We start from the raw sequence: 14447 nt of genomic DNA, 5'->3' as shown, positions 1-14447 counted from the left end.
ATATTAAATAAGAATTATAAAATTTGTTAGTATATTATTTGTTGTTATATGATTCAATAATTATATCAAATGATCGTTATAATGACTAAAAATATATCAAAAAAAGTTATATCGATCGATACGCACCCAAAATAAAACGCATTAATCTCAAATATTTTTCGTCTTTTTGAAGTTTATTTAAAAACAATATGCAGTGCATTTTATAATTACGAAGAGAATATCAAATCTATTACCAGAAAGCCTTTGGTGGAGCAAATCTTATTCGTATTTAAATAGAAAAACTGTATAACTACATTTTATTAAGTACATTTATTTACTATTTTTTATTATTTACAGATGTTTTAACATCTGCGTAAACATTAAGGAACTTCTTCTAAGGCACGCCACAGACAGTATTAAAAATTCATAATCTTAAAAAAGATTTGTATGCAATCTGTCAGTTCAATCTGAAAATTCTGTCAGTTTGAACTGACAGGTTGCATACAAATCTTTTTTTAAGATTATGAATTTTTAAGACTGTCTGTGGCGTGCCTAATTCCGCTTAGGAAGTCACTACGTGTTGTTTCATCTAACTCGATCGATCGAGATATACTTACATGAAGATACATCTCTAAATAATTCTAGCATTTTAATGCAACACCTAGTTATTCTTATCACTGACAGAACACCCTCTATTCCTGATAAACAGTATTACTCTGTTTAGCAAAATAAGAGACTGTATAATGATAGATATGGCGTTATAAATTACCAACTCGTATCATACTACTCGTTCCAAATTAGATCGCGTTGCACGTGTATTGAAAATTTCCACTAGTTTTAGAATAAAATTGCAAGTTCTTAAACCTACGCTTACTATGGATTCTTCCGAAGAAGCACCGTTGAAAGCAAACTCTAGTAGTGCTAACCAGAAACAAAGGAAAACTTTGAAAGAGAAAATAAAATATGTAAAAGATAATATTACAGTGGAACCTGTGGTAGCTTGTTTTGTAGTTCCCGGGGTTTTAGCCCGACTGGCGACGCAAAATCTCAATTTAGATAAAGCGTGCCGAGTTAACTTGGGATACGGCGATGTCGTATGCGACTCCTTGCTGGCTCGGGATAGCAACAAGTATCTCAGACAAGAATTGGCCGTGCAAGAACTAGTGGCATCGATGGAAGTTTGGAAAACTTTTATCGTGACAGCTATTCCCAGTTTTTTAATATTATTCTTAGGCGCATGGAGTGACAGGACGAGAAAAAGGAAGATATGCATACTATTGCCGGTCATTGGAGATCTTCTCATGTGTTTAAGTAATATTTTGAGCGTGTATTTCTTTTATGAGATCCCCGTGCAGTGGACAATGTTTTTGGAAGCAATATTTCCAGCAATAACGGGAGGATGGATCACATCTTACATGGGTATATTTAGTTACATAAGTGATATATCAAGTGTGGAGACAAGGACTTTTAGGATCGGAGTGACGAATTTGTGCACGACCGCGGGAGGCCCGATAGCCTCCGCCCTGAGTGGAGTTCTTCTGCATAATATAGGGTATTATGGTGTGTTTGCAGTAAGCGGTTTACTGTTTTTGTTTAGTATTTGCTACGGTTTCGTCTTTATACAAGACCCTGAACAACCAGTCTCTGAAAAGGAAATTGAGGTAATTCTTATGATAATTTATAGGTACTTACATCGGTTTAACATTCTACATACATTCTACGTACAGTCAACCAATTGGAACCCTAGGCCACTCTACAACCATGTCAAAATGACAAGCAGTAAGAGATTTCTTACAATCTGATTTAGAACGTCACAACGACATAGATCTACAGTGGCCTAGAGTTCCAATTGGTTGACTGTACATTCTATTTATCGGTTTAACAGGCGCTGGTAGCCTAGTGGTAAGTACGTGCGACTTTCGTTCCCGAGGTCGCGGGTTCGAACCCCGGCTCGCAACAATGAGTTTTTCGGAATTTATGTGCGAAATGTCATTTGATATTTGCCAGTCGCTTTTCGGTGAACGAAAACATCGTGAGGAAACCGGACTAATTCCAATAAGGTCTAGTTTACCCTTCGGGTTGGAAGGTCAGATGGCAGTGGCTTTCGTAAAAACTAATGCCTACGCCAAATCTTGGGATTAGTTGTCAAAGCGGACCCCAGACTCCCATGAGCCGTGGCAAATGCCAGGATAAGGCAAGATGATGATGATCAATTTAACATTCTAATGAAATTGAAAATTAATATACGGTCGAATACATTACATAGCCTGTATTAACATAATTACAATAAATATCAAGGTAAAATGTAAAACGAGCGAATTTCAAACACTGATACAATATACCTACGTACCTACTTTACATAATTTCATCGTCACTAGTTACAGCTAAAAACGACATTTTAATAGAACCTTATTCATTTGTCCCAACAAGAAAGTAGTACCCATTTACAATTTGGACATTAAGGCCCATTTCTCAAAACTAAAAGTTACAAGTTCATGAGGCCCATTTCTCGAAGCTACAAGTTACAATTTACAAGTGGTAGTCAATGTCTAATAAATTACAAGTTGGAAAGAGACTTCCGCTTGTAACTTGTAACTTTCAGTTTTGAGAAATAGGCCACAGGAGACCTATTCAATTATTCGTGATCGATATCTCAAGCTTATAATTTTTAGCTTTCAACAGTTACATTGGATACAAATTTTAATAATTTGATAACAAATATTTAAAAAGATATCCCGTAGATGTCAATAATAATTTGTACCTAAGTACGCCCTTCAAGGAAAACAATTTCTACTCACATCCTCATAAAACCCGTTTTCCTTAAAGGATTTTTACTTGGGCCTCCCTTCACCACAACCACAATTAATCTAAGATACAATTACAGGATAAGTCAGGCGGCGTATGCGGTTCCCTCAAATCCTTTTTCAACACGAAACATGTGAAAGATACGCTGGCTGTGGCTTTCAAAAAGGGACCCAACCACAGACAGGCAAAGTCCATTTTAATACTAACTTGCATCCTTCTTATACACGGACCTTGGTATGGTATGATACTTTATTTTGTTGCTTAATATCCCCATATTAATGGTATGTTGCAAACGTTTCTTACATATTTCATTTTGAAATGCATGCGGTTTGTAAATGGGGTTTGTAAAAATAAACATTTTCGGTTTAAATATATTTTAGCGAAATCTTAGAGTATCCATTTAAGGAGAGAATTAAGTTAAACAACAGTAAAAGTTTATTTACAGTACATGACAATAGGCAATTACAATTAACATAAAGAAAGTAAGCAGTACTCTAATAACATGATCGCAAAGACTTACAAACAAGCAGATTTACAATAAACTAGGCAGAGTAGAGCCTGTCCTGTAGGTAGCCAACACAGTTAAGAGTACTCAAAATAACAGTGCAACAACAAAACACATAATTTTTGTACTTATACTATATATGAACCATCTATCAACAGTTTTTTAAACTTAGTACATTTTCGTATAATTATGTCATCTATTTCTAGACCTAGGTATTTTATCTTTGGAGTTTTTATACCGTTTATGTTGAGATGAAATCGACCATTTTAACCTATTCCATTACTATTCACCTACTTCGACTATTATAAACCACAATATAACGTTATTACTGGACTGATTAATTAATCAGTGCATTAGTGGGAGTACTAATTCATTTGTTGATCCATCACCCGACTCAACACAACATTGATAACCTGATGGTATTAAGTACAACGAATAGAGCCAGGGATAGACTAGCGGACATTCGTCGGTTAAAACATTAAGGCCCACTTGCACCAACTACTTAACTCGGGGTTAGTGGGCTGTCATCTGTCAAATTCCATATAAAATGGTGGGTTAACCCTCGGGTTAACCCTCGGGTTAACCCTCCATTTTCGTTGGTGCAAGTGGCCCTAAGAGACATCCCGACTTAAAGTAACTTATGAGCAGACTTAACTTTTCCAGCAATTTTGGTGTTGCATTGTCGCATTAAAGCAATACATACACATACATACATACAATCACGCCTGTATCCCGTAAAAGGGTAGGCAGAGCACATGAAACTACTAAAGCTTCAGTGCCACTCTTGGCAAAATAAGGGGTTGAAAGAAAACGAAACTGTGGCATTGCAGTGACAGGTTGCCAGCCTCTCGCCTATACATACAGCAATACATACACATACATACATACAATCACGCCTGTATCCCGTAAAGGGGTAGGCAGAGTACATGAAACTACTAAAGCTTCAGCGCCACTCTTGGCAAAATAAGGGGTTGAAAGAAAACGAAACTGTGGCATTGCAGTGACAGGTTGCCAGCCTCTCGCCTACGCCACAATTTAACCCAAATCCCATAGTCGCCTTCTATGACACCCACGGGAAGAAAGGGGGTGGTGAAATTCTTAACCCGTCACCATCACCACACAGGCTAATTAAAGCAATATTAGTCTGAAATCAGTTGGAATACACTGATTCAAACTTTCACGATTTTTACTCATATTTAAAATTGCAAACGGGTCTTAATCGCGTATTTACTATGTTTTAAACACTAACCTCCGACGTTTCAAGGACGGCATTGTCCCCGTGGTCTCGGAGCAGACTGGCTGAAGTTGACATCAACATCTTCTAGCTGTACGAGTTTTTCGAACTACCCGCACTTGGTCCTGACTACCCACTTGAACAGTTTGTGCACTAGGGATGTCACCTTGTCGACACACAACACTCACGATATTCGGTTTTTCAACCTGCGATATTTGTTTCTTCTTGCATTTACTAATGACCGGGTTCCATGTGGATGAGATATTAAAACCTTCGTCTCGATTGAAATTTTTCCGAGACCACGGGGACAATGCCGTCCTTGAAACGTCGGAGGTTAGTGTTTAAAACATAGTGTTTAAAACATAGTAAATACGCGATTAAGTCCCGTCAGCTGGAATAGTTTATTAGGATTAATAACAGTAAAATGAGCCTTGATTGGTCATCTCCCTAGAAAACACATATTAGAATTTCTTTATTTCTACCATGCTGCACCAAAATTGGTGGAAAAGTTAGTACTGGCTATGGGATACACAACTGCAACATGTTGCGAGACACGAAAACATGTGCGGCAACATTTGTCTCTAGCGGCAACGTTGCGTCAATAGGAAACTTTTTTTTTTTCAACGATTATTATTCGTAAGTCGTCTTTATGCGAACCTTTTAAAAGTACAAATCTGTTTTTATATGCAATCAAATTTAAAAAGAAAGTAAAGTTTTTCTTTCAATATGGAAAAAAATAATGTTTCTCTTTTGCCTTCTTATTTTTTCTGTACTGCAAATTAGGCAGCAACATAATTAGGTAAATATGTAGGAGATAAATCAATATAATTATACATTAAGTGAAATTAAATGTACATGAAATATTTTTTTTGGGACAAAATAATTTAATTTATTCTATACATTTTGCAGGAGAGCACTCAGTTCGTTATCTGTTCACAAGATACCGGTTTAATTGGGATGCGTTGAAGTATAGCTTCTATAACACATTCTACATATTGGTGCATATTGTAGGTAAGTTGTCGATTAAGACGCTACAGGCGAACATGCTAAAATGGAAAGGAGCCCCGTTCCAATTTGGGAATTTTAGTTAAATATACTAGTGTTATTAACTAGATTTATCGAAAAAAAAATGTCCATTTAGAACAACTCAGTTAAAAGATATTGCGAAAAAATCTTTAAAATCGAGGTTCCGCTCTCGACTGTTTCCTCCTTAAAAACTTAATTAATCGTAACGAAATTTGAGAATCTGAATAACAATGAAATAATCTGTGTCGGACCGTTTAGTTTTTTTGGCTAATTGTTACCAATTTTGAATTCCATAGTTTTTGGAAATGTTTGATGCGCTCTAGCGTCTTTAAAACTAAGAATAACAAAAAAATCAAACGGGTGAAACGCAGATAAAAATAATAATAACCTGTTTTGAAAAAATAAATGCTCTATCTTCAAAAACCAGGTAGGAAATAGTCGAGAGGGTTTGTATAGAGAATTGACCCCTCCTGTATCGTCTTAAGTTAATATTATTTATACCTAGTTTTTTTCTTCTGATAGTCACAAAACAGGTGCCAACTACACTAAGAAGAGAAATACCCAAGAGTATTAGAGATACACTGGCCAAACTAGGGTTGTAAATAGAAAAAAAACCAAATGTTTTTTTTTCAGAATTGTGAAAAAAAACATGAAAAAAAACCGAGCACTATGGTTTTTTTTCTAATTGTGGTTTTTTTTCAGATGAACAAATAATACGACAATAACGGTTTTTCGTGAGTTGTAACGTGTTTCAATAACAATAACGTACATTTTAATTCAATTAACATTCAGTATACAAACGTTTATTGGGGAATCCCCGATGCTGCATGTAGCGTGGAGAGGCGGTGGTGTTGCCAACAGTAAATAGTGATAACTACCAACTACAAATTTCGTAAAACTTACTTTTATAAGACCAGAAATTAAAGTTATTTGATTAAATTCGTTTAATACTTAACATTAAGTCTAAAAAACCTTATAAAAGTATTATCTACTTAGCAAATTTTGAGATTTCGTACTTTAGAAAAAAAACATATTCCAGAAAAAAAACTTTTTTTTCACGGTTTTTTTTCATGTTTTTTTTTTTCAAGCCAGAAAAAAAACCGTTTTTTTGCAACCCTAGGCCAAACCAATCGCCGTTTAGTTAAACTACAAAAACGTCATGTTTGACATTATCACAGATTCACAGTCATCTGACCCATGTCATATCAAGCGCTAAAATCTGATTGGCTTCGAGAGTCGTTGGCATCGAACCTGGTGGTCCTTAATCATATTTAGCGTTCGCAATTGTTTTGTATGGAATTTTCCGTAGACTTCTGATGCGTGATATTGATGTATCTGTAATGTGTGGTTAATGCAACTGGCCCTAATCTTAAAGTGCAAATAGACGCTGTAGTCGTTTAATATTAAATGCTATGTACACATTTCCAAGCAAAAAGTCTCAAATTTTCACTGCCGATGCTTTGACCAATTATCGTATTAAAAACTATCCAATCTCATCGTTGTGGCAATTGGCAGAACCTCTGACTAGACATTCATCGTCATTTTTTTTCTACTACAGGTGCATTGATCTCAATAAGCCTGTTCAGCCGATATCTGAAGTGGGACGATTCGGTTCTCGGCATCATCTCGACTTGCAGCAAATTCGTCGGAGCCATAGCCGTGGCCCTCGCCACTACCTCATTGGATATGTATATTGGTAGGTTATCAGCGCTTATCAGACATGCATAATATTGGTATGTTACTTCATAACACCTTTATTCGTGGGTGTCGTAGAAGTCGACTGTGGGGTATGGGTTAAATGAGGTGGCACACTCAAAGATTATGACAGATGGTGTCACAGTCCACTGCACAGATAACGAATGTCATACGTGAGAGCGAAAAGAAGATATTTTCTTTTCTCTCACACATATGAATGACAGTGACATGCCTAGACACTTGCACTGATGCCGCCTGGCGGGAAAAATGTCAGTGTGCCTCCTCATTGTGATGTAGGCGACGGGCTAGGAACCTGGGGGGCTACCATGAAGTGCTAAAGCCGTTCAGTTTAGGTTGAGAGAGAGGGTGGGAGCTATGGAACTGCTATAGCTTCGTCCCTTTCTCTCAACCTAAACTGAACAGCTTTAGCACTTCATGGTAACCCCCTAGTTCATTCATCACAATTTCTTTTTCTTTCATCCCTTAATTGCTAAAAGTCGGACTGAAACTTCAGCAATTTCATGTGCTTTTCCTACAAATGAATACACATAAAGGTAGTGCTTATTGTTCAGTGCCACTTTTAGCTACATTTATTTATTTATCTTTATTTACAGCGGTTTTACTGGAGACGTTCAACGCAACGACATTCACGGCAATGAGATCGATCACATCTAAACTAGTCACTAGCGATGAATTAGGTAACATTTATTCAACTCCTGTACTTTTATTTGTCATTTTATAGGTTCGTGCACACATCTTTAAAACCCTACCTTATATATTTCAATAAAATCTATAGTCATATCCCTTAATTTGGCAAAGTCCGGTGGGACGGACAGGTGATAAAAAAAAATATTTCGCTTTTTAGGTATAATTTTATTTAATTTAAGATATGGAAAGAGACTCTTTTATGATACATGCTTTGTATAAAAATACTATTTGACCACTGTCAACACTCGTTTGACAGTTACTCGTCAAGATGGCACCGCGTCAGAAGTCAACTGTTTTTAGCAAAATATTTATGCGTTTTTCTTTTGGTTTTTGTAAGAACAGGGTATTTCTGTTGTATAAATAATAAAATATATTACATAATAGTTGCAAGTGGTTATGTTTTCAATTTATTTCTCAATTTCTAATACTCATAATCATCATCTAAACAGGTTGTCCGCCGCACCGGACAGTGCCAAATATATACTAAATACGATTTGTCCGCCGTGGCGGACTATGCCAATGTTGCGGTGACACGTGTTGTAACAAATTATTATATTGTTTTGTTTATTATTTTGATTTTCTTGTTTTGGTGGCCTGCTTTTATGCTTAGATTTTTTATTTAATCCAACAGCGTGTGGTGCTGGACCAAGCAGTTAAAATTTTGGCACTTTTAGGTATACGTAGTGCGCGGATATTGTGAATGTTACATGTCGCGCGAGGGGGAATAAACATTAAAGAAAACCGGGTAGATCAAAATTTATAATTTCTTTGTCTGCCCCGAACATTGATATAATTAATTTCGGGTAGTTTTGTGTTGTTTACATCTTCGACGACATTTTGCTGGGACATCACTGTCACATCAGTCTGTCGTGATCACGGCATGTGCAACCTAGCCAAAAAGTCGGAAAAAAGTTAAAATAATGATATTTGACTATAAATATGTGTCAGTTTGATTTTCATACAAAATTATTATATTTGTTAATTTTTAAAATAAATATATGTTAAGAAATACTTGTTTATTTTAAATGACCGTATGTTTGGCAGTGTCCGCCTCAGCGGACATATTAATTTATCCCAATATTTGGCAGAGTCCGCTGTGGCGGACATATTTTTTTTCCAAAACTAATAAATCTAGATTTTTTTAAATATTTTTCGGACGCTTTAAAAACACCTGTTATTCAATATATTAAGTAAAATCGGAAAATTTATGTCACCAGAGTCTCTGCCAAATTAAGGGATATTCCTCAAAAACGCATTTGTGCATACACGCAGTATGCGCTGTACTGCAAATTCATACCATTCACGCTAAAAAGAAACAATAGAGATAATTTTAACTGTCAAACATTGAGTGACAATTCATTGAACAGTGTAGGTATATTTTAGGAAAGTCATTCGATTTTTTCTAGAAAACTATTAAAAAAATAAGTTATTTTAATAATAGTCGTAGAAACAGTACTTATTGTATGCAACGTTGTTTTTTTAACCGAGACAAAAAATACTCGTGACGTCTTTATTTAAAAAAAATGCCAAATTTAAAAAAAGATTAGGCGCGTATATATGTACCTATTATCATATAGAAAATTTGATTTTCGCGCCTTTTTTGTGACAAACTTGTTTGACCTTTGACCAATATTTACCAATATGCTATTTTCAAACTGGTCATAAAGCTAATATCGTAAAATTACAGGTAAAATGACTTCAGTATTCAACCTGACTGAGGTTCTGGCTAACATGATGTTCGGTCCTGTGTATTCCTGGCTGTACCGAGAGACCCTCTCAATAGAACCCGGTGTCGTTTATTACGTCAGTGCGGCCATTACTGTGATTCCAATCATCATTTTTGTGTAAGTATCAAAAAGATCAATGGGAAGTTCATTATTTCAAAAAAGATTATCCCTAATGGGACCTTGACGACTGGCCTGGCGCAGTCGGTAGTGACCCTGCCTGCTACGCCGCGGTCCCGGGTTCGAATCCCGGTAAGGGCATTTATTTGTGTGATGAGCACAGATATTTGTTCCCGAGTCATTGATGTTTTCTATGTATATAAGTATTTATATATTATATATATCGTTGTCTGAGTACCCACAACACAAGCCTTCTTGAGCTTACCGTGGGCCTCAGTCAATCTGTGTAAGAATGTCCTATAATATTTATTTATTTATTTATTTAATGGGCTCTTAGTTTACTAGTTTACCGGATGACAATTTAAAACGCAAAAATATTTCCAATCTGGTTTCTGAAGCAGTGATATCTTCGACACACCTTGAACGGAACTACTTGTTGTAAATTTAAGCTTCTGGGGACATTTTTTGTTTGAAAACAAATAATTTTATTATATTTTATATAATTTTATTAAATTTTAAATAATTTTATTATATGTATATTATGTATGTATCTTTATAATTATTAAGTTGACTTAGTTTAATTTAGATTAGTTTTTAATTGAATTGTATTTTATTTGTCTTAAGTTAACTACTATAAGGGCCATTTTTTTTTTCAAAGTTGTCCACCCCACTTTTTTTGTAACATGGGTAAATTTTATGAGATTCATACTCAGAATCGCGAGGTCTTTCGATCCTGATATTAGGAGTAAAAAAATGTCCCAAGATTCTTAGAACAAATTAAATTATCCTCATAGAAAATAATTTAATTTGTATTTTTTTAGTAGACACACTATTTTCCTTTTTTCATTTTTCATTTTTTTATTTCAGTTTATTGTCCCAAGATTTCCATATATTTTTCAAACCTTCCATTCCGTTACCGCCATACAAAATGTATGAAAAATGTTAACGGAATGGGAAAAAAACCATGGGACACTTTTTTCTCCTGTTAGGATTGAAAAAGCTCGCAATTATCAACGGAAACCACATAAAAAATTCAAAATCCAAAAAAAGTGGGGTGGACATGGACAACTTGGATAAAGATGGCCCATAATTCAGCTTTTAAAATATCGTTACGATTGGTTATGTTTTGGAGGAGGAAATCACTGGGTTGAACTGAATTTTTCACATATTTTTCACTTGTTTCTTTATCACACTATCAGATAATCGCAGATTGAATGCTCCTTAAGAGTAAGTCTTGTACTTGTATGTTTCGGTTTCGAGCCTTCAGTGCTCTTTGTCGTATTCCAAAAAATAGTTCTGAGATGTGAGTAAGATATCACTGTAATTAAATATCGATCTGTCTATAACAAAAGCCAATTTTTGTTTTAATTACAATTACAAAAAAATACATTTCCGCATTACCCCTGACCATTGATGCATGTAACTGCTTCGTCGAAATATCGGGAGTTCGACAAAAAAAAAACAAAAAGGTAACCACGGTCTATATCCCAGTCAATATAAATCTAATCTTAGATATCCGAATTATATCGTATCTAAATCCGATGATCCCATATACTTCGAATCGGGCCATGGCGTTTGTTTGTGTCAAAATACAATATACCTAACCTGAAAATCCAGTTTTTAGTTGTTATTCTGTTCCGCCCAGCGTAGCTTGGTGAGTAAGGGATTATAATTCGAAGAAAAGAGGTTAATCCCAGATTTTAATAGTGGATCGACCCGCGGGAGGACGACAACATGACAACAAAGGATCCAGAAGATCCTCCTTTTTTTGAAGTCGGTTATAATCTCACAGGTTATAAGCTTTTGCCCACGGCTTCGCTCGCGTTGAAACCGAGTTATAAAATATCAAATCCTGAAAAAACCTTGTTGTATTGCGTAGCTTCTATACCTCTATAATATATCTGTTTATTATATAATAAGTATAGTTAAATTACCTACACTAAATCCAAATAATTTTTGATATTCAATTCAATTCAATTCAAAATATCTTTATTCATGTAGGCCTTTACAAGCTCTTATGAATAGTTCATTACATATATATTATGATCTTAATCTAACCTAATTATCAGAGCAATTTATTGTTGTAATTATTGTTCATAATAATATTGAGTCTATAATATACAATTTCATATAAAAATAATCGTTAAACAAAAAATATATAATTAGGTATATGTATATATAAAAATACATGTCTAGAATATTTCTAGGAAAAATCCAATGTCCAAAAAAATACAATATTAATTTCATCAACAATAATAATAATAAAAAACGTAAAAATAAGAAACCATTTCGAATAACAATTAATCCCACGTTGTTTTATCATTCATGTAGTCTTGTGTTGTATAATAAGCTTTGGAAATGAGTACACGCTTTACATGATTCTTAAATTTATTAATTGACAAGTCAGTAATATGATTCGGAAGTTTATTATAAAATCGAACACAATTACCCATGAATGATTTTTTAATTTTACAGAGCCGTGTGAAGGGCACCGCGAGTTTATGTTTATTTCTAGTATTTATATTATGTACATCACAGTTTTTCTTAAAATTACAAATGTTTTTATATACATACATAATATTCTCATAAATATATTGACAATGCACTGTCATTATATTAATGTCCTTAAACTTATCTCTAAGTGAGTCTCTATGGTTCATTTTATATATTGCTCGAATAGCCCTCTTCTGCAGAATAAATATGGTATTTATCTCTGAAGCACTGCCCCAAAGTAAAATACCATATGACATAATGCTGTGAAAGTAACTAAAATAAACTAATCGAGCTGTTTTCACGTCTGTTAACTGACGGATCTTGCTCACTGCAAAAGCTGCAGAACTAAGTCTATTCGAGAGGTTAACAATATGGGGACCCCACTGAAGTTTAGAATCTAAAGTTATACCAAGGAAAACTGTACTATCTACCAGTTCCAATTCCTCATCCTTCACAACGACACTTGTTTGCTCATTCCTTACGTTACTATTAGTGACAAACTTAATACATTTAGTCTTTTTTTCATTTAATAATAAATTATTAGCATTGAACCAGTTCACTACTTTAGAGATAGCATTGTTTACATCACTGTGAGCTTGTTGCTGTCGTTTGAGTTTGAAAATAAGTGAGGTGTCGTCTGCAAACAATACTATATCATGGTGGGTCTTTACAAGGAATGGCAAGTCATTTATGTAGATAAGGAACAGGAAAGGCCCCAATATTGATCCCTGTGGTACACCCATAGAGACCAATGACCCAGTTGATCTCTGTCCATTGACATCTACCCTTTGTATTCTACCATTTAAGTAGGACTTGAGTAAATTTAGTGCTGATCCTCTGACTCCATAATAATGTAGTTTCCTGATTAATGTTTCATGACAAACACAGTCGAAGGCCTTAGATAAATCACAAAAGATACCTAAATAAAAGTATTTATTGCCTGTGTGGTGACGGGTTAAGAATTTCACCAACCCCTTTCTTCCCGTGGGTGTCGTAGAAGGCGACTATGGGATATGGGTTAAACTGTGGCGTAGGCGAGAGGCTGGCAACCTGTCACTGCAATATCACAGTTTCGTTTTTTTTCAACCCCTTATTTGCCAAGAGTGGCACTGAAGCTTTAGTAGTTTCATGTGTTCTGCCTACCCCTTTATGGGATACAGGCGTGATTGTATATGTATGTGTATTTAAAATACAATATAGGTACCTATTTTGTATTTGTATTTCAAATACATTTAGTTCAAATAATTAACATCTCTGATGACCGCGCAGTACCGTGTCGTGAGAACAGCGTCACTTTGATGGCTGCCGGGCGGCGCGGCGTCCGCACGAATTTTTATCCGCAGTGCGCGGATTCACTCAATAGTCCATAGGATGCAGAAAGTGCGGCGCCGCACCGCAACCAATCTGCAACAAACCACAGATTTTTATCCGCATACGGATTATTTTCCGCAGTGCGCGCACTTCAAGGAGAATACTTCACAGATTTTGCGGAAAATAAGCTTGTCAAGAATCAGTAGTGCGCGCGTGCCCTAAGTAACTACTTAATATACATCATACTCTTTCTGCATCCTGAAACTATTTTGTCCAACTGTTAGTTTTCTTTTGCAGAATGACAAACGAAACGCCATGCCAACAAAACCATTTTTGTGTAAAATTTTTGATATGATAATTTTACTATTTTTTTACAGATGGCTCTTCACGCAGCGCAAGAAAAACGATAACACTGAAATAAATAATAAAATTGTAAATGCAGATGTGGATCCTTGCTTAGAATTACAAAATTAGAGAGTAAAAATACAATATTTTTTGTTTCATTTCTTCTCCTTTTTCAATATAATGAATATTTTGTTATTAACATATTTATGATAAACTAATCTAAACAGTGTGCGTAGCCGAACGAACAAACTCTCACGAAACGCTCATAATAATATCTCTTTCGTAGCTAATTAATTATTCGCCGGCTATTGGAGAAAAGAAAACTGTGATCAACTTACCAATTGATTACTCGTTCGTCTTTACTTACGCGTAAATCCACTTTAGTAGGATTAGGTTTGTCACTTCTGATCTCTTACCGACGTAGTAATTAAGACGGCAAAACGGGTTTTTCGTGATATTTATTATTATTTTACGAATCGTCACAGAAACAAAGTTCACTACT

At 35.1% G+C, this 14447-nt stretch overlaps 1 protein-coding gene across 1 annotated transcript; it reads left to right on the top strand.

Annotated features, from left to right (window-relative positions):
* Positions 1-781: 781 nt before the first annotated feature.
* Positions 782-14110, top strand: LOC125226294 (proton-coupled folate transporter-like). The gene is made up of 7 exons (XM_048130232.1): positions 782-1640; positions 2864-3023; positions 5433-5534; positions 7108-7245; positions 7859-7942; positions 9640-9796; positions 13978-14110. The coding sequence occupies exons 1-7, from the start codon at positions 855-857 to the stop codon at positions 14072-14074; spliced, it is 1524 nt and encodes a 507-aa protein (XP_047986189.1). The 5' UTR covers positions 782-854; the 3' UTR covers positions 14075-14110.
* The last annotated feature ends 337 nt before the right edge of the window (positions 14111-14447 follow it).

Source organism: Leguminivora glycinivorella, chromosome 5 (assembly GCF_023078275.1).
Source record: "Leguminivora glycinivorella isolate SPB_JAAS2020 chromosome 5, LegGlyc_1.1, whole genome shotgun sequence".
Taxonomy (NCBI): Eukaryota; Metazoa; Arthropoda; class Insecta; order Lepidoptera; family Tortricidae; genus Leguminivora; species Leguminivora glycinivorella.
The sequence above is the reverse complement of the archived record's forward strand: the minus strand, read 5'-3'. Positions and strand labels throughout refer to the sequence as shown.